The sequence below is a fragment of the Mesoplodon densirostris genome, chromosome 7, assembly GCF_025265405.1.
Source record: "Mesoplodon densirostris isolate mMesDen1 chromosome 7, mMesDen1 primary haplotype, whole genome shotgun sequence".
Lineage (NCBI taxonomy): Eukaryota > Metazoa > Chordata > Mammalia > Artiodactyla > Ziphiidae > Mesoplodon > Mesoplodon densirostris.
In genome coordinates this window covers 3947357-3975048 of record NC_082667.1, presented here as the reverse complement: position 1 = coordinate 3975048, position 27692 = coordinate 3947357, and the positions used below count along the sequence as shown (strand labels likewise).

General features: G+C 50.1%; 1 protein-coding gene across 4 annotated transcripts in view; it reads left to right on the top strand.

The window, feature by feature from the left end:
- PPFIA1 (PTPRF interacting protein alpha 1) overlaps positions 1–27692 on the top strand; it is an 89694-nt gene that overhangs the window by 28178 nt on the left and 33824 nt on the right. For 2 of the 4 annotated variants that reach the window (XM_060105545.1, XM_060105544.1), the window contains exons 3-15: positions 8617–8718; positions 9189–9353; positions 9778–9852; positions 10207–10308; positions 10532–10753; positions 13246–13392; positions 14803–14937; positions 15832–15906; positions 16285–16368; positions 18491–18622; positions 19833–19895; positions 20996–21075; positions 25815–25950. In XM_060105545.1, the coding sequence (XP_059961528.1) occupies positions 8617–8718; positions 9189–9353; positions 9778–9852; positions 10207–10308; positions 10532–10753; positions 13246–13392; positions 14803–14937; positions 15832–15906; positions 16285–16368; positions 18491–18622; positions 19833–19895; positions 20996–21075; positions 25815–25950 (1518 nt within the window). The remainder of the gene's footprint in view (positions 1–8616; positions 8719–9188; positions 9354–9777; positions 9853–10206; positions 10309–10531; positions 10754–13245; positions 13393–14802; positions 14938–15831; positions 15907–16284; positions 16369–18490; positions 18623–19832; positions 19896–20995; positions 21076–25814; positions 25951–27692) is intronic. The other 2 variants (XM_060105547.1, XM_060105546.1) reach the window with 1 other exon arrangement.

The window sequence follows — 27692 nt, the reverse complement described above, 5'->3', positions numbered from 1 at the left end:
AAGCAACCCAAATGTCCATTAACCAGTGAATGGATGAACAAAATGTGCTACATCCACATAATGGAATTATGATTGAGGCACAGAAATGAATGAAGCCCTGACACACACTACAACATGGATGAACCTTGAAAACATGACACTGGGTGAAAGAATCCAGACACTAGAGGACAAATACTGTACAAGTCCATATGTGTGGAATGTCCAGAATAGGCAAGTGCCTAGAGACAGAAAGCAGACTAGAGGACAAATACTGTACAAGTCCATATGTGTGGAATGTGGCTGCCGGAGGTTGTAGGCAGGGGGTAACTCGGAGTGACTCCTAATGGGTCCGGGTTTCTTTGGGGCAGAGCGGCACGGCAGCCCAGGTGGAGGAGGCGGCGGCAGCGACCAGTCTAGGAGATGCAAGCGTGAGGTCGAATTAGCAGGCCCAGCAGTTGGCAAACATGGAGGAAAAGGAGGGAGGCCATGTGGTCTCCTCTACTCTGGGGGCCAGGAGGAAGATGATGAAGTCCTGGAAGACAGCCAAGGGGAGGTCCATGGTGGGCGGTTGGACAGTGACCCAGCGTGGGGGGTTGAAGCCTGACACAGGTCAGACAGGCATGGTGTGTAGGGTGAACAGGGGACCTCGGACAGAGCCCCAGGGGCCCCAGCGGTTATGAGATGAGCAGAGAACTAGGGACCAGGACAAGGGGGAAGAAAGTGGGAAGGAGGGGTCAGATGCTCCCCCATAGGACAGGGTAGGCGAGCCCTGAGGCTGGACTGGGTTCAGTGGAGACAAGGGTGGCGCTGGTGTGTCAGCCGGAGCTCATTCAGTGAGGCTGGAGGCTGAGGCCACCTCGCAGTGATGAGTAGGAGAGCAGAAGAGAGAATTAGAGATTGAGATACGGCGACCTTGGGGGAAAGTATCTGGACAGGTTACGTCCACGTAGGCAGCCTGTGTTCTGCTCGTGCCCTGTAGTTTTAACCTTGTTTAGAAAGGAAAAAGGAAGTGAAGATGGGCCTTTTTTTTTTTTTAATAAATTGGGCTAATGATTTCATTCTTTTTATTTTAATTTTTAAATTTATTATTATTATTTTTTTGGCTGTGCCGCACGGCTTATGAGATCTTAGTTCCCTAACCAGGGATTGAACCCAGGTCCCGGCAGTGAAAGCACTGAGTCCTAACCACTGGACTGCCAGGGAAGTCCCTGGTCTTTTTTTTTTTTTTTTTTTTTTTTAAAAAAAAAAAACAAAGCGAGTACGTACTTAATTGAAATTAAACAGTAATATAAGTTAAAAAGAAAGACCCATTTCCAGCCCACTTTCCCATCCATAGTGGATAATCTGCATTAGCAGTTTGGTGGGTGTCCATCTATATTTTATATAAGAAATACAAGTTTGGGCTTCCCTGGTGGCGCAGCGGTTGAGAGTCCGCCTGCCGATGCAGGGGACACGGGTTCGTGCCCTGGTCCGGGAAGATCCCACATGCCGCGGAGCGGCTGGGCCCATGAGCCATGGCCGCTGAGCCTGCGCGTCTGGAGCCTGTGCTCCGCAACGGGAGAGGCCACAACAGTGAGAGGCCCGTGTACCACAAAAAAAAAAAAAAAAAGAAATACAAGTTTGTGTTTGCTTTTAACCAACTTGAGAGCGCACTGCAATACTGCTCTGTACCGTGTTTCGTGAGGTTCAGAGTATACAGTCTCGATTGCTTAATTGCCAAATGCTAAGTATGAGCATAAATTTTGTCAGTATCTATTCTTAGAAACGAGAAAAAATAAATCAGATATATTGGGACTTTTGAACTGCTTATGCATTTTGCTCTGTTGCTTGCAAATAATCAGTGATTGAAAATCCAGTGCTATTGCATTCACGGCTTTAAGTATGTCTAGTGAGCTCATGACTCAGATTTTGCAAAGGTGTAAAGTTTGTCTTTTTTCCTTCTAAGTATCCCTCTGTCCTTCTTCTCCCATCATTAGGTCGCAGTATAAATAGATAGTTATACATAACCGTTCCAAGCATATTTTAATCAACACATTAGAGTTTCAAATATGATTTGCTGATTCATTTTAAGGTATAAACTTCTAATTTTCTTTCAGTTCAAAATTTGACATGCTTGTAAACCTAAGACTGTGGCAAATATCAATAGCTTCTGTCAGAAGATAAACTGAGTCAGTTCTGCAAGTCAGTTTTTCAGGTGTTCATTTTGGTTTGCTAAAAATTAGACCCCATTTCCATTCTTTATTATACTCCGTGTCCCTACAGTAAGAGGACATATACTTTTTGCCTCCAGCGAAGCTTGAGTCTTGTTTCAGCGGGTTAGCAAAAATAATGAAACGTAATTTAAAAATAAAACAGAGCTATTGGTGGAGATTATAGAGAATAGAAGATGCAGAACCGTAACACGGACGGTCAGGTAAAGAACACGCGAAGGGGGTCGGGACCACGTGAGGGTAGGAAGTGGCCAGACCCTGCTGCTTCCCACTTCCCTTGGTGTCTGGGAAGAGAGAATGGTCATCGATTCTAGAACCAAATGTTGCATCTGATCCATAGGACTTACTTTTTTTTTTTAATAAACGGATTTATTTTTATTTACTTATTTTTGGCTGTGTTGAGTCTTGGTTGCTGCACGTGGGCTTTCTCTAGTTGCGGCGAGCAGGGGCTACTCTTCATTGCAGCCTGCGGGCTTCTCATTGCGGTGGCTTCTCTTGTTGTGGAGCACAGGCTTTAGGCGCGTGGGCTCAGTAGGTGTGGCTTGCGGGCTCTAGAATGCAGCCTCAGTAGTTGTGGCGCACGGGCTCAGTAGTTATGGCTCGAGGGCTCTAGAGCACAGGTTCAGTAGGTGGCACGTGGGCTTAGTTACTCTGCGGCATGTGGGATCTTCCTGGAGCAGGGCTTGAACCCGTGTTCATTGGTAGGCGGATTCTTAACCACTGTGCCACCAGGAAAGTCTCTTGATCATGGACGTTGATCAGTCATGTCTGGTTCATGTAATCTGATCCTGTTATCTAGATCCAGAAATGATAAGTATCGGCATTTTCACGCATTATGTGAAATCAAGTTCTTAAACTGATTTTAGTGGTTGAATGTTATTTTCCCTCGTCTCAGTCCTAGAAAATGTCAAATGGAAATACAAATCTGTATTGTGAAGACTTATATTTTAAACTGAAAATATTCCAGTGATTGTTGTATCTGTTCAGTTTCAAAGAATACTTCAAACTTTAATTACAGTAAATAGAATGTCACTTTTAACTGGCTTACAGTACTTTTTAAACAGACATTGTTTTCTAAAGAGAAAAAAATTTAGATGCTGACAGTTAGGTTCCTATCATGGTAATAGAGTAGATCGTTTATTGCACATATTTGGGATTTATTCAGGCTCTACTAGTTTTTTCTGCAATGATAATACAAACGCAGTGCACATATGAACATGCTTTTAGAATCTTAAACTTTGGAATTTCCTGTCTAATGTTTATCTAAACTCCTAAGTTTAGATTTGCTTTGATACTTTTTCAGTTGAATTCTCTCTTGAGCAAAGAGAAAGGTTTTTCTTTAAGGAGTAAAAATAATATCGAAGTTCTGTAAATTTGTTTTCTACCATATTCAAAGCAGTATATCATAGAATGGTTTTAGCTGTTGAATTTATTGTAAGAAACACTTATATTTAGCCAAAATGATGGGAATTAAATATTCTCTTAATAGGTGAATGAAGACAGTTTGGAGCTATTAGGAAAAACTTAAGGAAACTTTGTATGTAAAAGACATAGGCTTGCTTCTGGTGATGAAAGAGTTAAAGGAAAAGTGAATATGGAAAAAGGCTTGGGTATGGAAGTGGGGCTAGATGGTGGTCCCTTCTAGTTCCAAGGTGGGTGAATGTGTGAATCGCTAGTTGCTCGTAACCGGCGTGTACAGGCGTCTTCAAGCTCCTCCCACCCCCGCCAGCCCACAAACTTGCAGTGTGCACTTGTTATGCTTTGACTCCATATTTCACTTAAAGGCAGTGAAATGTATTCATGATAGATAGTAAGACTTTGGAAAATAAAACATCGGAATTCAACCCTCCTGGGGCCTACAGGCTGTGACCCTACCACCTTGTTGTGGTCCTTTGCCCTTCCCACGTCTCCCTTGTCTTTTTTTTTTTTTGCAGTACGCGGGCCTCTCACCGTTGCGGCCTTTCCCGTTGCGGAGCACAGGCTCCGGACGCACAGGCTCAGCGGCCATGGCTCATGGGCCCAGCCGCTCTGCGGCATGTGGGATCTTCCCGGACCGGGGCACGAACCCGTGTCCCCTGCATCGGCAGGCAGACTCTCAACCACTGCGCCACCAAGGAAGCCCCTCCCTTGTCTTCTTTACCCACAGAAATTCCGTAGTCCATTATCATCTCACACACACACACACACACACACACACACACACCACCCCCGCCCCCCCTACCTCAGCACACACACACACACCCTACCTCACCGTACTCAGAAACCTGCTCCCGTTAAGTCCGTTCCCTATCTGTGGGTGTTGCTGCCAGCCTGCAGTGGACCCGAATGCCCACGGTCATGGTACTGGTGTCCAACCCCTCTCTGCTCAGTGGCTACTTGGTGCCCTCCCCTCCCACCCTCCCCAGTGCACCGCGTGCACCCTTCCACTCAATGCAAAGGCATCTGTTTTCTCAGAGAGATGGGAAGAAATTAGAAGAGGACTTGCAGAAGTTCCCACCACACATCTCCCTGTGTGTCTGGATCTGTGCCTATGTATTCGACTGCCTTTCCCTTGACTGTGGGTGAACTGGGCGCCCCCGGGAAAGGCACCCTCTGCACGGACCCAGCTGACGGATCTGCTCTCGGCTGCTCGGGTGGTGGCCATTGGCTCCCACGTCTCCCCTGGATTCTGGCCGTCGGCGTGCGAGCCCCTGTCCCCTCCTGCAGCAGGGCTGTCTTGGCCCCGTGTCTCCTGTAACCACTGCCCTATTTCTCTCCTACTCTTAACTCAAAGTCCCTCAAAAGAATGAGTGTGCGCTCACTTCCGTCCTCCTCCCATCCTCTGTCGCCCTCTGTCCACCCAGGCTTTCGGCCCTGCCGGGGCTCCCGGCCTGCTGTGGTCATGGTCACTGCTGGCCTCCATTTCAGCAGACCCGCCCGCCAGGGACCAGTCAGGTGACTCCCAGCAGCTGTTGACCCTGCTGACCATTGCTTCCGGAGCACTGGACTCCGAGGTGTTCCCCTTCCCTCCCGGCCCTCCCCGGCCACCCTTGCTGACGCCTCTCGTTTCTAAGCCGTCCAGCGTTGGCTTCTCACAGGGCTCAAGCCTCATCTTTTATCGCCCACACTCAGTGCCTTGTTGGTCTGCGTGAAATGAGATCACTCTCCCACCTCGGCCAGCATCCCCGAGAAGTCCAGACCGGGAGGTGCAGCTCCGCTTGAATGCCTTAGAACCTCTCCAGTTAAGCTTGTCCGAAACTGGACTTTTAGACCTCCCTTCAACGCCTGCTCTTCCCGTAGACACCCCCTTCTCAGAGAATGGGGCCTCCATCCTTCCCTCGCTCCTGCCAGCATCCTTGGAATCGTCCTGGACCCTTCGTTCTCTCAGATTTGTTGGATCTGTCGGCAAATCCTGCTGGCTGTACTCTCCAGCGCGCCCTGCCCCCCCCCACCCCCCACGGTGTGCTCACTCGCCTGGCCTTTCCTGCACTTTCCCATCGCCAGGCTGCCTCCCCACATCTGGCCTCACCCTCTTACAGGCTCTTCTGAACACAGCATCCAGAGGACCCTTTGAAAGCTGATGACGGCCACAGCAAGGGGCACGTGGGATCCTTGCATTTTGCCCTGAGAATTCTTTTTATGTTCTGCGTCTCTCTAGTCTTGGTCTCGGGTCAGACCCTCACTTCTCCCCGGGGTTCTTGCTGTGGCCTCAGCTGGCTTCTCACTCTTAACCTCCTCCAGCCCAGCTTGGGCCCTGCTCCCAGGGACTTCTGTTTACCCAGCAAACCCATTTTGAGCACATCCTTTGTGTCAGGCACTGCCTGGAACTTTGAAGAGTTTTGCCCCTTCCCTGTTCAGGGCCCTCAAAGTCTGTAAATAAGACAGCTCCCAGAGCCTTCAGGATGACGCACAGACTCCTCACGGGGTACGCGGGACCTTCACAGTCTAGCCTCTGCCCACCTCCAGCCTCACCTTCCTCCTGCCTGCGGATGCCCTTCTCCACCTCCAGTGCTGTACTGTCGTGACGAGCCTCTCGCCAGCTGGACAGCTGGGTCCTGCTTGCCATTCAGTGCAGGTGCCATCCCGGCAGCAAACCTTTGGACACGTGCGCCCACCTCCCATCAGAGGTGGCTTCCGCTCTGCTCCCACGGTGGCCTGGGTGACTCTCATGCAGAGCGCGGACTGCGCGGGGGTCGTGGCTCGCTTGCCTGTCTGTTCTGTCGGAGCGCCCGGGTAGCGATCGGGCTCACCTCCTGGTGTTCAGCCAGACTAGGTGTGCAACCGTTTCCCGGGTGCATTGTGACTTCCAGTTAGGATGGCACCATGAGCTCATGCTTTGACATATCTCTTCTCCAGACCCAGCAGCGGAAAGATAAATTTAAACAGAGAAACATAAACCAGAAAATATGGCCAGGCCCCCAAAAGAGAAAAATACCCTTAAGGATAGAAACGGGATACCCAGTGTGGGGAGCTTGAGCTGGCTTGATACCCTGGCCCGCGGTGCTCCAGGCCCTGAGCTGGTGGGGGCACAGGAGATGTGGCTCCCATGGGTTACGGTGATAGGAACCGAAGCATTGAGGCGAATTAGAACTAGAATCAGACTCGCTTTCTGAAGCTGGGGTTGGCCTCAGTGTATAGAGGCCAACTGCCCTCTATACACTGGGGCTTTATAGGAAGCTGTGGGCCCGGGGAGGGTAGAAAGCAGTACCTGGAAGGCACGGCCCTGTCTGGTGGTTGGTTCTCTGAGAGGATCTGCACCGTCTGTAATGGAAGCAGGCAGCAGGGGCCCTCAGTCACCATGGAAACAGAGTTCTGGCCTGAGGCCTCGGGAGGCTCAGAGGGGCCACCACAGGACCTAGGCTGGGTGGGGAGAGGTGGGCACCAACAACATCACCTCCTACTCGAGGGGAGCTGGAACCCAGGTCCCACAGCACGAAGATCTCACACTGAGAGACCCTCCCAGAGCCAGCTTCTTATGCAGCCGTGCCTTTACTCCATCTGAGATTCGCGGATGGGGCCTGGCAAAACTGTCAGAGAAGTGTGCTTCAGATGCTTCAAACCTGAGCTAACATCCCTGAAAAGCAACTAGAAATCATAAGACAAGAAGAGACAAAAATGCAACAAGAGCAGGAGGGCCTAGCCAAAAAACAATCTGAAATCTAGTCAGTGAAAAAAATGTTAGGATGATAAACTTTGGACTGGACATAATCAAAGACAGATTTAGTGAATTGGCATTTTCTTCATGAAACTGACTCAGATTGCAGTGCAAAAGGGGGACAGTGTGATCAAAGAAAAATCCAGGGCCCTGAATTCAGACGAACTTAGAGCCAGCCCTGCCTTTGACCCTCACGTGTAGTAACTGCCTCTCAGCCTAGGCTAGTCTGAGTCAGGCTTTCTCTCACCTGTAGCGGGAAGAGTGTTTCTCATACAGGGTCTTAGTCATTAGATGGAAACCTCTCCCTGATGTTAGACATTAGATGATCTGACAGTCAGCTAGTTATTTACCAGAGGAACCAGCTCTTCAGTGTAGTTAACATGGGCACATCTGAAAGAAATCTCAGAAACTCAGGAAGGGAAACAAGCTCGCTGCGAGGACATGGAGAGGAGACATAGTCCACCTGGCTGCCCCGCACTTCCTGCTTCCCAGCCGTAAAGCCCAGTGCCGATGCTGCCGTCCAGGTCTCTGAAGGTGTATCTTCAGAATCCTGGTCAGGTTTGAAGACACATTGGATTATTTCTCTCCAGCGTTACTGGGATGTCTTCGTGTTTGCAGGTCTGCACTGAAGTACTGAAGTAAAGAGTCGTTCACATTCTGTAGCTGATTGATGCTCTCAGGAGCAGCCTTGTCTGCAAAGAGCACCATGGATACGTGCGTGCGTGCGCACCTGTGTAAATTGCGGTGAAATATATACAACATAAATATACCGTTTTAACCAGTTTCTTGACTGGCTGGCTGACTTCAGTGGGGTCAGGCTAACAGACTGGCCTTGGGGTAACATTAGCCTTTTTCCTGGGGGACACTCCAAAGCCTGTTGCCTTTTAGACCTTTTTTCTTTACTCTCCCCAGTGGTTCTAGGTCACACGCCTGTGAGTCATTTAAAAATATCTTTATCCACTTTGGTATTAGGATTTATGTTCAGGAAAATATCTTGGACTTCCCTGGATCTTGAGAAGGCAGGCTTGGATTCCCTTCCCCGCCGTGTGCGTGTCAGGGTCAGGGGTGGAGGGGTGAAGGTTGATCTGAGTTATGGTGTTCTGTGTGGTCTTGGGCTGGCCGGTGGACCCCTCATTCTCTGGAGGGTCAGAGAGGTCCCGCTTATCCTAGGGCGGGAGTTGTGTTTGTGTGAAGCCTGGAGAGGCTTGATGGGGGAATTGGTCTTTAGAGACACTCTCTCGCTCTCTTTTGTATTTATATTTACATCTATTTACTTATTTAACTGTTTTCTAGGAGTTTGCAGCACTTACTAAAGAACTAAATGTATGCAGGGAACAGCTCCTTGAAAGAGAAGAAGAAATCGCTGAACTGAAAGCGGAAAGGAACAACACCAGGGTTAGTAGGGGATTCTCTGCGTGAACATTTGCCTCGGGGTCACGACTGGGCTCCGTGTTGCTGTCTTTAAACTCAAAAGATGATCCACTCTGTCTGTTTTTAAACACATTTTCGACATTTTCCCACTGACTGGACTGGGGTTGATCAGTTCAGGGTTCTCATACCTTGCTTGAAATTTATGATGAGAGTTAATGCAATTTTAATATATTCGAGGGGGAATTTCTCTAACTTTATTTATTGTTTTGGCCACGCCGCAGGGCAAGCGGGGGCGGGTCTTAGTTCCCTGGACAGGGATCGAACCCACGCTCCCTGCAGTGGAAGCGCGGAGTCCTAACCCCTGGACCGCCAGGGAAGTTCTCTCTGACTTAGACAGAACCGGAGGCATTCAGACCTGTCTTCGCACAGTTTTGGCTTTAGTGTGAGATTGAAAGTGCTCTGTAAACCGTGCTCACCTTGGCCTTGCCGTGCAGCTGCTGCTGGAACATCTGGAGTGCCTGGTCTCGCGGCACGAGCGGTCCCTCAGGATGACGGTGGTGAAGCGGCAGGCGCAGTCCCCGGCAGGCGTGTCCAGCGAGGTGGAAGTGCTTAAAGCGCTGAAGTCGTTATTCGAGCACCACAAAGCCCTGGATGAGAAGGTACCGCCGCCACACGGCAGTTCCGGGTTTGTACACGTGCTGCGTTATTTGGCGGACAGCGCAGGTGTTTGTGCAACTTTAGTTGACTTTTGAGCTTCTTGAATTCTTGTCAACACAGTTTTTCTATAAGAAGCCAGAGTTCTATATGGTTAAAAAGTATTAGTTGGCATAAATGTCTCAAGATTTATTATATTCTGTGTATCAACTGGCTGTTAGGAATTGGGTAATAGAATTTATTTAGGGTGAAATTTTAAAGCTATTAGCAAGCAGGTTTTCTTGACGTTAAGATCAACGAAAGACATTAAAGGTATTCTATTATGTTATATTACACTAATAGTCTACTAGGATAGCTATGCAATAAGAATTAAATTAACATATATACACATATACACACACACACTAACTGAATCCCTTTTGTTTTCAGGTGAGAGAACGGTTACGAGTAGCACTTGAAAGGTGTAGTTTGTTAGAAGAAGAATTAGGTGCCACACATAAAGAGGTAAGCTTGATAAGTCGTCATACAGTTTCAACTGAGGGTTCCTAATTCTTAATCCCTTCATTTTAAAAAAGTATGAAGACTGTAGTTGTAGATATCAGATGTTATTTATCTTTCTGATTGAGGACCAGCCCATCTGGGTCATTTTAATGATTAGTAAACTAGACTTTTATTTCAGAGTTGCAGAATCTCTTAAGTACCCATGTCTCCAGTAGAAGGTAAATTCTGGCTTTAATGACCTGGTTATATTCAGGATGGATAACATCACCATGTATTTTCTTTTCAGTTGTGTTTTTCCAAATGGAGTTTTGCTGCCTTTACTTATTTCTTTACTCTCATTCAATTTTTTGGTTTTAGCTAATGATTCTTAAAGAACAGAATAACCAGAAAAAGACACTAACGGACGGGGTGCTTGACATAAACCACGAGCAAGAGAACACGCCCAGCGCGAACGGAAAGGCAAGTCCCTGGTTCCCGTCTGTCTGGTTCTCGTCCCACCCGTCCAGTCTGTGCACGCGTGTTAGTAACCTGTCGCCAACGCACCACTTCGGCCTGAGCGGCCGTGAGAGTCACGTGAACCCACAGCGTGCAGAAAGCAGCTTTGACCTTACCGATTTCCCAGAAGTGGTTTATTTCCTCCCTCAGCAAACAAGGCTGTTTAAGGGTTCTTTCCCCCCATTAGAGATCTTCTGATGGTTCTCTAAGCCATGAGGAAGACCTGGCTAAAGTGATTGAGCTCCAGGAAATCATAGACAAGCAGTCAAGAGAGCAGAGCCAGATGAAGGAGCGCCTGGCCGCCCTGTCTAGTCACGTGACAGAGCTGGAGGAAGATCTGGACACGGCCAGAAAAGACCTCATCAAATCTGAGGAAATGAACACAAAACTGCAGCGGGATGTTCGTGAAGTGAGTGACAGTTGCCGTGTCCGTGTTGTCATGGGGTTGAACGTGTGGGCTGTTTTGGTTTGACTCTCTCATTCTCCCAGTTACTTCAACCTTGGGATGACTGTATGAGTGAGAACAAAACAGAGCAGTGCCCTGAGACTTCGGCTGCTTCCCCATTTCTGTGTCAAGGTCTTTAAAGGTAGGGGAGGCCTGGTCCAGCCCGTCCACTGGCAGCGGGACGGACATGAAGCTGGCCCTTCCTACTGTGCTGCTGTGACTGTAATGCCCTGGGTGTGAACTCCTCATTTCTATAAGTTCTAGGCTGTCGAATGTATTCCTGATTATGCTCAGATTTCCTTTTGATACACTTTGAGCGAGTGTGGTGACATCTGTGGTGCTAGTTCTCTCGGAGAGACGTGAGCATGGGCTGTGGGTTCTGCCAGGGCGGCATTATTGGCTGTGTTTCTCGTTTTCTGATGTTACGCTCCTTGAGGGGAATGTACGATATTGATATTGGTGGTCAGACAGAGTGGCATTTGTTCACACTTGGGTCATCAGGCTCATGCTGTAAAAATACGTAGAAATGTGTGCACTTCTGGCAGACGTTTCTGCATGTATCATGATTTATGAGAAACTAGCTGGCTGTCGCTGTAAAAACAAATGAGCGCTGGGTGCCTTCTCTGGCACCTCCTCCTGTTAGCGTAACCTCTCCTTTGTAAACAGACAACTCCTACACCCTCCCCACCCACCCTGTGAGACCACCGCAGAGAGAACCCCTTTCACGTGTATGTAGAACAGGTGTACATTCTGTTTAGTAGCTTGGTGTGAGTAATTTTATGTAAGAATTCAAAACAAATATTTGCATGTGTTTATATAACCTGTGTACATTACTCTTTGGCAACAGGGGGAGGTGAGGTGGCAGAGTGTAATATGCAGACTTGCCACTTTTTTTTTTTTTTTTTTTTTTGCGGTACGCGGGCCTCTCACTGTTGTGGCCTCTCCCGTTGCGGAGCACAGGCTCCGGACGCGCAGGCCCAGCGGCCATGGCTCACGGGCCCAGCCGCTCTGCGGCATATGGGATCCTCCCAGACCGGGGCACGAACCCGTATCCCCTGCATCGGCAGGCGGACTCTCAACCACTGCGCCACCAGGGAGGCCCTGACTTGCCACTTTTAATATTAAGACTTTGCTAACATTGGTTACTTAGTGAACAGGGAGGGACCTGAAGCGGAGTTTTAGCTGGGGGACAGGAATTGCAGTAGCAGAAAGTTCAGGTCCTAGTTTCAGCGTTTGATACTGTGTAATATAATTTTGCTTTAGAAGAATTAGGCTTTAGAAGGCTGCTTCCAGTTTTATTAAACTTTTTTTGTTTGCAATTTTATTTATTTTTGACTGCGTTGGGTCTTCGTTGCCGCACGCGGACTTTCTCTAGTTGCGGCAAGCGGGGGCTACTCCTGTTGCGGTGTATGGGCTTCTCATTGCGGAGCATGGGCTTCTCTTGTTGAGGAGCACAGGCTCTAGGTGCGTGGGCTTCAGTAGTTGTGGCGCACGGGCTCAGTAGTTGTGGCTCGCAGGCTCTGGAGCGCAGGCTCCGTAGTTGTGGCGTGCGGGCTCAGTAGTTGTGGCTCACAGGCTCTAGAGCGCAGGCTCGGTAGTTGTGGCGCATGGGCTTAGTTGCTCCACGGCATGTGGGATCTTCCCGGACCAGGAATCAAACCCATGTCCCCTGCACTGGCAGGCATATTCCTAACCACTGGGCCACCAGGGAAGTCCCCAGTTGTATTAAACTTTGAGTTCTGTTTCCATTTGTTAATATTATTACTTTAATTCTGTGGTAATTGGATGAGATTTCATCCAACTTTTACCCAAGAAAATGAGACACATGTCTCACTGTTGTATCTCCACCTGTATCGTGAGGCAAACAGAGGTCCTGTCTTCATGGCAGATACCTTCCCCCTCCTGGAATTCTTGCAATAACAGGATATTTTATTATGCTTTTTCTTTTTTTTTTTTGGTAATATTATATAGAAAAGGATAAGCTTGGTAAACTGAGTGGCCAGACATAGCATTAAGACAGATGAGTGCTGGGATTTCCCTGGTGGGCCAGTGGGTAAGACTCCATGCTCCCAATGCAGGAGGCCCGGGTTCGATCCCTGGTCGGGGAACTAGATCCCGCACGCCACAACTAAGAGTTCACCTGCCGCAACAGAGATCCTGCATTTCGCATCTTAAACCCAGTGCAGTCAAAATAAATAAATAAATATATATATTTTAAAAATAATAAAAAAGACAGATGAGTGCTAATTACTTGGTGAATATTTATGATCTTTGAGGTAAGTGCATTTTCATTCACATCAGAGAAAACTGGCATGTCTGTCAATTAAATTTTGAGGACAGTAATTTTATACTTGATTTGAAACTTTGGATTCAGCCCGGTTTGTTCTCTCTCTGAGTGCACCCGTCTGTTACATATTGGTTACTTCCCTTCTCTCCCTCTGAAATACCCGACATAGGCCATGGCCCAGAAGGAAGACATGGAAGAGAGAGTCACTACCCTCGAGAAACGCTACCTCGCAGCACAGCGTGAAGCCACCTCTGTGCACGACCTCAACGATAAACTGGAAAATGAGATTGCAAATAAGGAGTCTATGCATCGACAGGTAGTGGTTTTTATCGAATTTTGTCTGGCTTTTATTAATTAATTACTAATGAAGGGGGGAAGACCTTTTCGCGTGACTTCCATGTTGGAAATCAAGTCCCAGTGTAAAGTTTTTATGATCTTAGAATATTATGTTCAGAAGTGTGGTGTACATTGTAAATCAACTGTATTAGAATAAAATAAATTTTTAAAAAATTGTGGGTGACTGCAACTTACAGGTTTTCATTTTTTAGGATTTGGTTTAACCATTTTGTGGAGCTACCCTCCTGACTCTTTTGTTGCTTGTTAGCATTTTTACCAAAAGAGCAGAGAGTGGCAAAGAACTTCAAGGCAGCTGGCTGCCTGTTGGTAACTGGGGTCAGTGTGGTAAATGGCAGACTGAGAGACGCAGTCTGAGTAGTAAGGTTTGTGTCTCCTGTGGTTTGGTTAGCCTCACTTGCTCCTGTTTCTGTGTGGTCTCAGATAACCAAGAGTTAACCAGGGAAACCAAACCTGGCTTCTGAAAAACAAAGTGAGTTTGTCTGGTGTGTTATAAAGTATATCATTGGCCCCAAAATAAAAATAAAATACTAGAAAGCCATTAAAACGTATGGTGTGGAATGCTAATTAAGAGCATTAAAATGTTCAAAATAATGACTTTAACAGGCAGATCAGAAAATACTACGTACCATGTGCTGTTATTTTCTGAGGGTTTTAAAGCATAATCTGTTGTTTGTATATGTACGTAGAGATATATGCACACAGAAAAAAGAAGAAAGCTGCATAGTAACAAGTGTTAACCTCTCAGGAACTGAGCCTATAGATGATTTAACATTTTCCCTTTTTTAAAGAAAGAAAAATCCGTCTAAATTTTCTACATTGAAAATTTCTCAGCGTAAGAGGATTTTCTAAAAGAATGACCCTACGTTTACAAAGCTAAAACTCGACCAGTATTCCCTTAGGCACACTCTTAGCAGGTCTGGATTTCAAAGGAGATGAATGCTGTATTTTGGCTTACATGCCCGTGGCAGCCTGTTGTCAGTAGGGTTCCCTTCAAGTGATGATTCTGATGATGTTTTAAGAAGGGTTAGTACTGAACCCTTCTCTCCTTAACTTGTCAATAAGAATAAATAAGCTCCTACAGAAAACGGGTTTGCTTTAATGTATAGGAACTTGTGTGTGTGTGTGTGTGTGTGTGTTTTAAGACTTCTTTGGAGGTATTTAGGAAGAGCAAATACTTTGGCAAGAGGTGTTTTGCACATTGAAATCAAGCCCAAGAAAGTGGGTGTGCGCTCTTCACAGAAAGAAAAAATTCACTGTGAAGCAGCTGCCAAAACAGCTGTGCTTCCATCAGAACTAATTTAGTAGACTATTAGAAATGGAAATGGCTGAACCATTTGCCCCGTTTTGACGCTTTGCTCTCATTTTGTAGACTGAGGATAAAAACCGCCAGTTGCAAGAGCGCCTGGAGCTGGCGGAGCAGAAGCTGCAGCAGACCCTGCGGAGAGCAGAGACCCTCCCCGAGGTGGAGGCGGAGCTGGCCCAGCGGGTGGCCGCGCTCTCCAAGGTGCTGCCCTGGGTCTCCTTGCGGGGCAGACGCCAGAGTTGGGTCTTGAGGGTGATTTGTTCACGTGCCTTATTGTTGTGGTCTTGACAGCGCACCTGAATCCACCAAGCAGCTCAGACTTGTTTTCAGCGCTGTACTGTCTGAGACTGGAGCAAGTTTGAATGTCAGACATTATCCCTGCTTTTGTGTCATCCCCACATTATTTTTCCTCCAGTTTTGTCAGATGTGTTCTGTGTGTCCCCAGGGTGCTTCAGCTCAGAGTCACTGCTGCTTGGAGCTACTTAAGTCAGCAACTCCAAGGTTGGGATAGAAGCTTGGTGTAAGAGCAGGATAGTTTTTCTCAGAAGTAGGAAAATCCCATTCTCTTTTGAAGACCGCCAAAGTAACTTTGTAATAAACAAGTTTTTGAGTCTTTATTCATTCACTGGTTCAACAAATCATGGTGGGGCATGTGCAAGGCCCGGCCCCTGCCCTCACAGCCTCACCGTCCCTGGAGAGCCAGCAGGTGAGAGGGGGTGTCCGGGTGACGCAGCGGTGCTGGGGGCGGCTCGTCCACACGGGGGTAGGAAGCGCACAACCAGCCAACGGCCCAGTCTTTGAGGCATGGTCCTGCACTGCCAGTAGGCGCTGGCCAGGCCCAGAGAAGCGGGCCCTGGCCTGTGTTGGTGCATCCGTCAGGAGTTTTGTGTTGCCTGCCTGGAGCTTAGTGAGCTGCTGAGGGGGCCGGACAGACCCGGGGTGGGCAGATGGCCTCAGGTGCTGGCAGACCTTCTTTAGAGCAAGTTCATTGCTAACAGCTGTAACAGAAGCGCTCCTTTTCCTTCGTGATCTGCATTTAAAGTCTCGGTTTCTTTTCTCCCCTGTCGTCTCTTCTGTCCTGGGTCGGCCTTGTAGTCTGACCTTTTGTCTTCTGGAAACTCTGCCGCTAAGGACGCTAAACTGTTTGAACTTACTTCCCAGCTTAGGAAGGTAGAATGTGTACATTGCTCTTGCTGTGCTTGCTGCTTCCTGCTTCCCATGCCGGCTCGCCCAGAGCAGTCTGAGGCTGGGGCGAAAACACAGCCCACGGGTGTGGGACCCGGGGTGGGGGCAGCACATCTTCTCTCACAAGTCGATCGCCAGCGCCGGTCACGCCTCAGTCACCTGCCCGAGAGGGTGAATTGCCTCCTGGTGTCACGCATGGGGCCACGCAGGACGTATGAGCAGACGTCAGCACGTGCCTTCCACTGAGCACGGGGCGCGTGGTCCACGCAGAGCACGTCCTGCTTGTTGCTACTGCAGTCGTACCCCGCGTATTGTCAGGAAAGGGCAACTGTGAGCTGAATTGACACCATTCTTTGCTGGCAGGCCGAAGAGAGACACGGCAACATCGAGGAGAGGCTGCGCCAGATGGAGGCACAGTTGGAGGAGAAGCACCAGGAGCTGCAGCGGGTACGTGTTGGGCAGAGAGGCCGAGCCCGGGCCTGGGAGGCGCCCGGGCCTGGGGGGCGCGGCTCGAGCAGGCACGGCGCCTCCTTTCTCTGCCACTCCCCACCCCCCTACCCGCCGTGTGTATTCAGTGTGTGGCCTCATCTGCGTGCTGTCTGCTGATTGGCGCACCCGCCACATGGTTGCCCGCAGGCGGTGTGTAGTGGGGAGGAGGCCGCCTGCCGCTCTGACCAGCCTGTTGCGGGAGCTGCTCCAGGTACAGGTGGGACCTTACAGGCCCCCCTCAAACAAACCTGAGGTGCCAGCCCGGGGTGCCCATGAAACTTAAGGCACAGCATCCTAGGTGTTGGGTCTGCTTGCCTGGGGTGTGGCACTGGAGTCCCAGATTCAGGTCACGGGCCTGATCTCTGTCCTGAATCCCAAAGTATTGTTCCAGACACAAAGGTAGACGTAGGGATGGCCGTTCCTGAGCAGGAGGAAAACCGTAGTTGAGCTGGGATAAAAAGGAGCATCAGGAAAGTGTGGTGGTGGAGGCTCACATCAGCTGAGTCCTGAGAGAGTTTTCCTGGAAGAGTTGGTCACACGGCGAGATGGAACATCCAGGAAATAGAGCGAGTGGTGGCCCCAGGTCCAGGTGTGCGACATCAATATTGTCACCACCAGAAAGCGCCATTCCTGGGCCTGGACTGCAGAGCATCGAACGTGAGCTTCCAGGAAGGAAAGCGTCTTTCTCCCATCAAGAGATCCGCCTGCCAGGCGCCCCTGCCCCCGACACAGGCACACGCTCTCCCCTCTTAGGCAGAGAATTCGACTCTCACCGCTTGAGGGGTGCACTTCATTACTTCCAGAACTCGTTGCGGTAGGGATGCTGTTTGTGACTAAGGCAATTCAAAGCAAACTTTTAAGTGGTTTTGCTTTAAAAATATTTGAGGGACTTCCCTGGTGGTGCAGTGGTTAAGAACCCACCTGCCAGTGCAGGGGGACACAGGGTCGAGCCCTGGTCCGGGAAGATCCCACATGCCGCGGAGCAACTAAGCCTGTGTGCCACAGCTGCTGAGCCTGTGCTCTAGAGCCTGCAAGCCACAACTACTGAGCCCGTGTGCTACAACTACTGAAGCCTGCGTGCCTAGAGCCCATGAGCCTCAACTACTGAAGCCCGCGCTCTGCAACCAAGAGGAGCCCCCGCTCGCCGCAGCTAGAGAAAGCCTGAGCGCAGCAACAAAGACCCAACACAGCCAAAAATAAATAAATAAATTTATTTATTTATTTTAAAAAATTTTGAATGCTGACAGCCTTATCGTGCGGTGAGCTGGGTCTCTTCTAGATGATGGTGGTTGCTGTGTTTTGGGCGTGATTCTGAGTGCTTTGTACTTAGTGCTTCCAACAACCTAGGAGAAAAGGGAGACCCACCGAGGGGACCTGCCCTGACGTGTGCTGCCTGTCAGCACTTCCTGTCCCCTCCACTTTTCTTCTGTGTTCATTCAGGGTATGGGGTGAAAATAAGCTTTTGAAACCATGAAGTTGATGCTAGTTTTATAGAACACAGACTTACCAATTTTATTACACTTAAAAATTACTTGCGGTAATTATTTCTAGTTTTTTAGTATAAATTATCATTACAAAGAATTCAGGTGATGTTAAGAGTATAAAGAAAGACATGTGAAAGTCTGTCTCCACTGGGTTTTTTTCCCAAAATGAAATTTTTTACCTTTTGCTTTATAAATTGAATTCATTTTACCCCCTTAATCCAGATTCAAGCTTCTGTTTACATGCTGGGAAGTTCCCCCTCCAGTGTGTGTGTAAGCTGATCCCCTTTAAAATATGCTTGTTTTCTGCATGTAAATCTGCTCCCTGAGTCCATGTGACAGTTAATGGCTGGTGACACTAATGAGGGCCCCTGGGTGCTTTGTTGAACAGAAGCAGTGGGAAGGACCTTTCTCTGCACCTGCAGTCAACTCTGGTGATCCAGTCGGTTCTGGTGACGGTGCAGAGTCCACCGGAGATGGCAGTGGGAGGGGCAGCCTGGGAGCCAGGGCATAGGCCAGTCACATCGTCGCTCCTTGGCGCTTTTAAAATAATGACCATACTTGTTGAAGTTTATAAGTTTTTGTTTTTCCTATTTTAGGCAAGGCAAAGAGAAAAAATGAATGAAGAACACAATAAACGTTTATCAGACACTGTTGACAAACTTCTTTCAGAATCTAACGAGAGGCTTCAGCTTCATCTTAAAGAAAGAATGGCAGCTCTGGAAGATAAGGTGCGCTAGCGCAACGTCCCTGAAGGCCCCTTTGCAAAAGGGGCGCCAGTGGTCATGTCCTTGCCCAGGCTGTGCATATGGGAAATTGCCTATCATTCTTACTCTCCAGAACAAGAGTTGGAGAGCTGTTTCCATAGCAGGCCAGCCACGTAGTAAATATCTTAGGCGTTTACCATTTGTGAGTAATTGAGTAGAAGAAGTTCATGCTGATCAATTAAGTAGCATGAAAGCAGCCACAGACAATCCGTAAAGGAATGGACGTGGTTGTGTGCCACTGAAACCTAGAGGAGCCGGCAGTGAGCCGGACCTGGCTGATGGGACGAGATTATCAGCCCCTGCGCCAGAATTTTCCAGGTCCACCCTCACCCCTTCATTGCTCTTGCATTAGAGGTTTATTTCTGTCTCTTGTGTGTGATGTAATATAAAAGATTTAACCATCTAAAAACAAGTGTTCTCATATTCCAACTCCAGCCTTCTCTCTTTTCATTTGGTTTGGAAAATGTCAGCCTGGACTCCCGCTACTCTCATCATGGAACTACTTTAGCTGTAACCAGAGTAAAGGAGTAGCCGAGAATCTATGTCAGAGAAGCTCTGATGGGCAACACTTTGGTTCAGGTTTGATAAAAAACCTGTCCCGACTGCACCAGTGCCCTAAGGATGAGGCCCAAGAGTCTTCCCTGAGATTGGCACCTGGGATGACGCTTGTTTGGGAGAGACCAGTGATGACTACTACTTAGGTGGCTCATTTTATTTTACACAAAACCCATGATGAAATGCATTCCTAGAGACCACATAGGGCAGTTACCTCACTTCCTCCCTGATCTGCGGGCCGGCCTTAAGGTAGGAATATTTTTGTCTCAGATTTGAATTTTGCATGTGAAACTTGTGCCGGTTTCCCGAGTGACCACTGAACTGCAAAAGCTGAAAGCCGGTATAAACCAGTTTAACTTACCCCATGAACTTGACCTCCGTACATCTAGAAAATCAGTCGGTGAAGAAGGAACTTTTATATGTACAGGTTATTATTAAAAGGTGTCATCTGGCCTCGTGGCTGGCATTTTACTCTGGGAGTGTCATCTGCCCATAGTGTGTTCACGTGGCCCATTCCTTCCCGCGGTGCTTTACTGTTTCAAACAGAACTGTAGCCGTCCTATAGTACATGGAACATTTTTAAGAATTAACACTAAAAGGCTATTTATATCTTTTTCAGAATTCCCTCCTACGAGAAGTTGAAAATGCAAAAAAGCAATTAGAAGAAATGCAACATGATAAGGTGCTTCAATCTCTAGATTGTTTAGAAATCTGTTAAGAGCTGAATTGAGCTGGGTTCATTGTTATTATAATTACTACAGCTGTTTAGCAGAAGTTGAGTTACATTTTCTTTATGGCTAGTCCACTACTATAACATATAGCACTCCTGGATTTGTATGTTGAACGCGTTTGCATTTTAGATGGATTTAGAATCCAGCAGGTGCGTATGGTTCAGAATTCTGAGTCCTTTCTGGGTTCATTTGAAAGCTGAAACAAAGCAGGAGCCTTTCATCTCGAACAGTGCCATCCATCAGAAAGATCATAAGAGCCACATGTATAATCTAAAATTTCCTAGTAGCCACATTTAAAAGAGTAAAAAGAAACAGGGGGAGTTAATTTTATTGTATTTCACCCTATGTCGTCAGAATGTTATCTTATCGTATAATTGCTCTAAAAACAAAGGAGCTACTTTACGTTCTTCTCTCCACCTTGAGTCTTTGAACCCTGCAGTGTGGTTTGAAACCTGCGGTGCGGTTGGTTTCTCATCACAGCACTTGGCGCTTTGAGGTGGCCTGTCTCAGGCGCTCAGTAGCCACGTGAGGCGAGTGGCAGCTGTAGCCCACAGCGCAGAGCAGGAAGGCTGTCCATTGACTCAGAAGCTCCGGCAGTCTGCCTCGTCGCTGTGCCCTGTGAGGAAGTGACGCTGGGAGTAGAAATGGCACATGAGTGGATGTGTGCTCGGTGTAGACAGCTGAAAGCAATGCGGGGGAGCCAGTGCGACGGAGAGTGAACCCTGCGTGTGTGTCCCCCGCCCCTGCCCCACGTGCGGCTTGTCTCAGAATCCATTATTGTTAATGGCTTGGTGTTTCTCTTCTGAGAGCTTTTCTACGACCAAGACGTGACTTTTTGTTCACTGCGGTTTGTAAAGTTAATACTGGTCTGAGCGTTTATGTTTGCTATAGGACTCTTGGAGAAAATTTTCTCAGAACTAAAATGTTTGGAATTTATAACTGCTTATGTAACGTGTCATGGTTTTGTTCAGCACTTGAGCACATTTTGATGCGAGTCATTTTATGTCCTGAAAGCAATAGGCGCAGTGTTCTGTCATTTGCTGTTTTGTAGGATCAGCTTGTACTAACCCTGGAAGCCTTGAGAGCTGAACTGGACCAGACGGGGCTGAGAGGGGCTCCCCTACACCACAGGTAGGACGCTCCCCAGGTCACAGCTCTGCTCAGCACTGTCGTGTGTATACCAGGGCGTGTCATGGCTGTGTGGACAGTGTGACTGGGTGGGTATAGCTCATGGTCGCGCCTCCAGGAGCCTGTAGCTTAGTGGCAGGCTAGAGGGAAGAGTAAAACATCATTCCTGAGGTTAGAACTCGGTACCTAGGAGAGTGGCAGTCACATTACTGACAAGACTCAAAACCACAGGAGGCGGTTTGGAGGGGGGGGTGCGGCTCGTTAATATTTGGGTGTATTCATTTGAGGGACCTGACAGACTGTGACACTGATGTTTCTTAAGAATCGCAGAAGGTTAATGACTTGTAGTCATTTTAAAATTTATTGAGACGTGACTTGGCGTTGGCTGCCGTGGGAGGAATCACCTGGCTTGTGAATGAGTTGAGCAAATCACTCAGCATCCTGATTTTTTTCTTACTTGTCATTATAGGGGCAATAATTCTTATTAAGCTATTTAAATTTTTCTTTGCTTTCTTTGTGGAAAATGGTCATCAAGTGAGAGTTAAACTTTAGCAAAGTTATTGAAGAGCTTAACTGGTGACATTCATTCGTCTGTCGGAAAGAGGCTCCTGCTTGGATCGTGATTTAGGAGACAGTTCGGAGCCTGTACAGATATTTCAGCATTTGCACACGTAGGGAACCATCAGGGTCTAGGGTCCTTGCTGGACCTCCTAGAAAAAAAGAGAAATCAAGGAAGATAGAGGCAGAGCCAGAAACTTTCCCTGTCTCCAGAACCACGGGGGGGTAGAATTTCAAGGAGAGTGTGTGTGCTTACAGATGGTGGGGGGTGGGGTGGAGGAAGATCGGGACAGCGGCATGCTGGACTTGCTGGCTAAGGTCCTCTAGGGTGAGGTCAGAGGTGGAGGCAGAGCCCTGCTCACGGGGGTAGATGAGGCGAGTGTGAGGAGGACCGTGCGGGTACCTGGAGGGAGGAGGAGGTGGACACAGCCTGTTACTCTTTTGGGAGTTTGAGTGAGGAAGGGGGCGTGGGTGCCAGAACCGAAGGGCTGGCACAGTTGCGGGGGTTTTCAATGGAAAAGCCTTGGGCATGGTCACCAGAGCCATGTGTGACAGTGAAAGTGAAGGACGAGGAAGCAGCTCTTGCTCTGATGACGCAGGGGGGCGGGAGGGGGGCTCCGTGGTCTGATGGCGCAGGGGGGCGGGGGGGCTCCGTGCTCTGATGGGGCAGGAGGAGGGCTCTGTGCTCTGATGGCGCAGGGGGGCGGCTGGGGGCATCTCTGTGCTCTGATGGCGCAGGGGGGCGGGAGGGGGGCTCTGTGCTCTGATGGCACAGGGGGTGCGGCCGGGGGCATCTCTGTGCTCTGATGGCGCAGGGGGGCGGGCGGGGGGCTCTGTGCTCTGATGGCACAGGGGGGCGGGAGGGGGCATCTCTGTGCTCTGACGGCTCAGGGGGGCGGGAGGGGGCATCTCTGTGCTCTGATGGCGCAGGGGGGCGGGGGGGGCTCTTTGCTCTGATGGCGCGGGGGCGGCGGGAGGGAGCTCTGCTTTGACGGCGCAGGAGGGCGGGGGCGGGGCTCTGTGCTCTGATGGCGCGGTGGGGGGGGGGCGGCGGGAGGGAGCTCTGTGCTCAGACGGCGCAGGGGGGTGGAGTGGGAGGGCTCTGTGCTCTGATGGCGCAGGGGGTGGGGGGCTCTTTACTCTGATGGAGCAGGGGGGTGGAGTGGGGGGGCTCTGCTCTGATGACGCAGGGAGGCGGGAGGGGGGCTCTGTGCTCTGATGGCGCAGGGGGCGGGCGGGGGGCTCTGTGCTCTGATGGCACAGGGGGGCGGGAGGGGGCATCTCTGTGCTCTGATGGCGCAGGGGGGCGGGGGGGCTCTTTGCTCTGATGGCGCGGGGGCGGCGGGAGGGAGCTCTGCTTTGACGGCGCAGGAGGGCGGGGGCGGGGCTCTGTGCTCTGATGGCGCGGGGGGGGGGCGGGGGGGCGGCGGGAGGGAGCTCTGTGCTCAGACGGCGCAGGGGGGTGGAGTGGGGGGGCTCTGTGCTCTGATGGCGCAGGGGGTGGGGGGCGCTTTACTCTGATGGAGCAGGGGGTGGAGTGGGGGGGCTCTGCTCTGATGGTGCACGGGGGCGGGGGTGGCTCTGCTCTGATGACGCAGGGAGGCGGGCGGGGGGCTCTCTGCTCTGATGGCGCAGGGGGGCGGGGGAGGCTCTGTGCTCTGATGGCGTAGAGGGGCCGGGGGTGGGGGGGCCTCCGTGTTCTGATGGCGCCGCTGGGGCTGTAGGCGAACTCTGTGCTCTGAAGACAGTGGGCTGCAGAGGCTGGGTACTGCGGGAGGGGCTGTTTCAAGGAGGCAGTTCTAGAGGTGTAATGTCAAGCGGCTTAGCGGAGAGGTGGTCGGGAGCTGTACAAATGGGAAAAGGCGGATCACAGCAGGTGGGGAGGGGGGCCTCGGGTGCGGAGGGAGGACTGAAAAGATGGCTCGTGGCAGCCTCGGCTTGTTTGGCAGGACTTCCCAGTGAAATCGGTCACCTTGTCTCTGAGATCTTCTGGGAGGAAAGCCAGCCTCGGTTGACGAGTGGGGGAGAAAGATGGTGGCTGGGCTCCGTAAGGAGACTGGGAAATGACTGCTGCGGGGCGACACCACCCGGGGGCGTTTGTGGACTTCAGAGGATCCACCAGCCACCAGAAGCACGTGCAGGATTTTGTGTCGTAGCTTTCACCGGATTTCGAAGTGTGCTGTGGCCCCCAAGCAGTTGGGTAGAAGTCATGCTGAGAAAGAAGGAGCAGTTTCCTTAGGAATGAGGCCAGAGGGGAAGGGAGAGACGGTTGCGGTTCAAGGGAGATTCCAGACTTTGATCTCCTGCAAACAAGGGATAAATCCTATGCAACACTTGAAGACATTTCTTTTTTTTTTTTACATCTTTATTGGAGTATAATTGCTTTACAACGGTGTGTTAGTTTCTGCTTTATAACAAAGTGAATCAGTTATACATATACATATATCCCCATATCTCTTCCCTCTTGCATCTCCCTCCCACCCTCCCTATCCCACCCCTCTAGGTGGTCACAAAGCACCGAGCTCATCTCCCTGTGCTATGCGGCCACTTCCCACTAGCTATGTGGTTTACGTTTGGTAGTGTATATATGTCCATGCCACTCTCTCGCTTTGTCACAGCTTACCCTTCCCCCTCCGCATATCCTCAAGTTCATTCTCTAGTAGGTCTGTGTCTTTATTCCTGTTTTACCCCTAGGTTCTTCATGACATTTTTTTTTCTTAAATTCCATATATATGTGTTAGCATACGGTATTTGTTTTTCTCTTTCTGACTTACTTCACTCAGTATGACAGACTCTAGATCCATCCACCTCATTACAAATAGCTCAATTACATTTCTTTTTATGGCTGAGTAGTATTCCATTGTATACATGTGCCACATCTTTATCCATTCATCCGATGACGGACACTTAGGTTGTTTCCATGTCCTGGCTATTGTAAATAGAGCTGCAATGAACGTTTTGGTACATGACTCTTTTTGAATTATGGTTTTCTCAGGGTATATGCCCAGTAGTGGGATTGCTGGGTCATATGGTAGTTCTATTTTTAGTTTTTTAAGGAACCTCCATACTGTTCTCCATAGTGGCTGTATCAATTTACATTCCCACCAACAGTGCAAGAGTGTTCCCTTTTCTCCACACCCTCTCCAGCATTTATTGTTTCTAGATTTTTTGATGATGGCCATTCTGACTGGTGTGAGATGATATCTCATTGTAGTTTTGTTTTGCATTTCTCTAATGATTAATGATATTGAGCATTCTTTCATGTGTTTGTTGGGAAGACATTTCTTTTAAAAGTGTCGAGCAGTGCGTGAACCAGAGGGGGCTGAGCTGGCACGTGGTCCTGGCCCGCTCTGCAGAGGGTGTGAGGAGTGCTTACTCTCCTCAGGGGAGTGGGGTCTGTTTCCCGGATTTCAGGACTCCTGCAAAAGAAGGCGCCACCCTTCTTCCCAGAGACAAGGGCCAAGCAGCTCCTGGGCTGGGCCCGTGGTGCCGGTGGGCCCATGGTCAAGGCTGGGCCGCGCCTCGGCTGACCGGGGTGTCTCCTGACACCCATGCCCGGTTTCTCTTGTCATGCTCAGGGCCCCAACCACCCGTTCTGGGACTTCTTCAGCCTAGAGTTTTGATCGTTAATCTAATTACACCCAGGACTGCTTTCGATTCGGAAACACCAGTCCATCTAAGCTCTAAGCCGTGGTTCAGAGGGGTTTCTGCTGCTGGTTTGTCTGAGGCGCTGTGAGCGGTGTAGACGGTGTTTCAGGTAGAGGAATGTTTGTGATTGATGGGCTTCACACTGGGAATCTTGGCCCAAACAGGAAAGGAGAGAACAGCTGAAGGCCAGAGGGGAGGTGTGGATGTCAAGGAAAAAGCAGAGCAGTTCCCGGGCCCAACACCTTGACCTGAGGACGGGTTCCCAGGTGGACCACAGACCCCTGTACACCGCAGACCGCTGGATTCCATCCCTGTCACTTGCATGTCCTCGTGTCTGCACTGGTTTTCCCGGATGTGGAAATTTTCCAGCTGGTGGGGCAGGCGGCGGGTTGCTGTTGGAGCGGGAGAGCGGTGCCCTCCTGGGCGACCTTTTCCTGTGACATCACTTATTTTCCAAGTTGATAGGTTCTGGCTTGGCCAACAAAGTGAGGTCAGTTTTCTCCTAATAATGACCTTTTTCTTCCCCCGTGTTTCAGCCGACCCCACTTGGGCAGCGTCCCAGATTTCAGGTTCCCTGTGGCAGACGGGCCCTCGGACTCCTTCAGCAGCAGCGCGGTGTTGCGACGCCCCCAGAAAGGCCGGCTGGCAGCGCTGCGCGACGAGCCTTCCAAGGCAAGGCCCCCCCCCAGCCCCGCCCCGCCCCGCCCCCTATCCCCGGGGCAAGCGCTCTGTGAGATACTTGCCTCCTCACCCTGTGGTTCGGGAGACTGTTTTGAAACAAAGCTCGATGGGTGGCTTTCTCTCTTCCCCTCCCCCCATTTTCCTTTTTCTGGCTAAGAGTTTACTTTTAAGGCAAGCTTTTTTTTTTTTTTTTTTTAAGAACAAATTTTGGTAACCTGTGACCTACTGTAAGGCACAGCCCCGTGCTGATTAGCACAGGCTTGAGGTCGTCCTGAAGAGTAAACGAATACACACATTCATCATCTTGTAGTGAGAAGAATTCTCATTTGGAAGTTCAACTGCCTTCATATTTTTGTGCGTTTTACGGCGTATATTTTTTATATATGTCTCTGTATTTTGAGCTCCCATATTCAGTGAGCAGCTGGTTTGGGCCAGGCATCCTCAGACCTAGGGCTCCAGCAGAGAATTAAAAACAGACAAAATGCCTGCACACACACACCCCCCACAACGTGCACACCCTAGTGAGAAGAGAGAGGCAGCAGTGAATGGAAAGTCACGTAAAACATGCCGTGTGTGTCCTTTATCTGCTGCTACACAGCCAGTCACTGCAAAGCCTAGTGGCTTCACAGTGAACATTTAATAGTTCACAGTTCGTGTGCACGTGGGAGCATCTTAGTGGGATGGGCCCTGCTCAGGGCCTCCTGAGGTCGCCGCCACCGGAAGGCTCCCCCGGGGCTGGGTGGCATGCTTTCAGACTCCCTCACCTGGCTGTTGTCGAGAGGGCCCCGGTCCTTGCCGTGTGGACCTCTTCATGGGGCTGGCTTTCCTCAGAACTCCCTCTGAGAGAGAGCGGGGGAGAGCCCTTTCACGCCTCAGTCTCGGAAGCTGCACCCCTGTGCTTCCACTGCGTTCTGATCATTAGAGTGAGCTGCGAAGTCCTGCCCTCACTCACGGGGGTCGGGGAAGAATTGCCCTCTGCCCCTTGAAGGGAGGAGGATTAAAGAATTCATGGACGTATTTTTCAGTCACCACAGCCTGTCAGATGGTAATAAGCAGGGAAAGGAAACCAAGGGTACCCGAGTTGCCAAACAAGGAGGGGAATAATAATTTTTAAACAGGGTGGCCAGCGAGGGTCTCCAGGAGGGAGGAGGGGAGGGGAAGTAGCCATTCGGAGGTAACGGTCGTGCCAGCCAGACGGGCCGGTGCAGTGGACGTAGGCTATGGGGGCAGGGGCGGTCCGGGAGCAGCTCAAGGCTGGGGTCTGTTTCCTTCTGTGAGGAAGATAGCCGGGTCGGGGGAGGCTGGGATCTGGGCCTCGGTCCTGTTCAGGTGGACAGGTCGGCAGCTGGGTGTTCTGGCCTGGACCCGGGAGAGCTCTCAACTCGAGGTAGACTTGGGGTCATGGGCATACAGGTGGTATTTAAAGGCATGAGCCAGATAGGGTCACCCGGTGGGTGCCTGTGGAGAGAGAGATGAGGTCCACGGCTAGAGCCATGGGGCACCCCGGATTCAGAGGTCTCAGAGGTCGGGAGGCTGAGAAAGGGCGGCAGGAGGTGAGGAGTAGCCCGGGAGGGCGGGGCCGCTGAGCTAGAGGCTCCAGCGCTCTGCTGGGGCAGCATGGGGGAGGGGACCTAGGCGTGCGGGCTCCACGGAGCCCCCTGGAGCCACACCTGCTTGCAGAGAGTGGGAGACGGGTGGAGGAGGGAAGGGGGGGAGTAGAGGCTGCCCTGGGG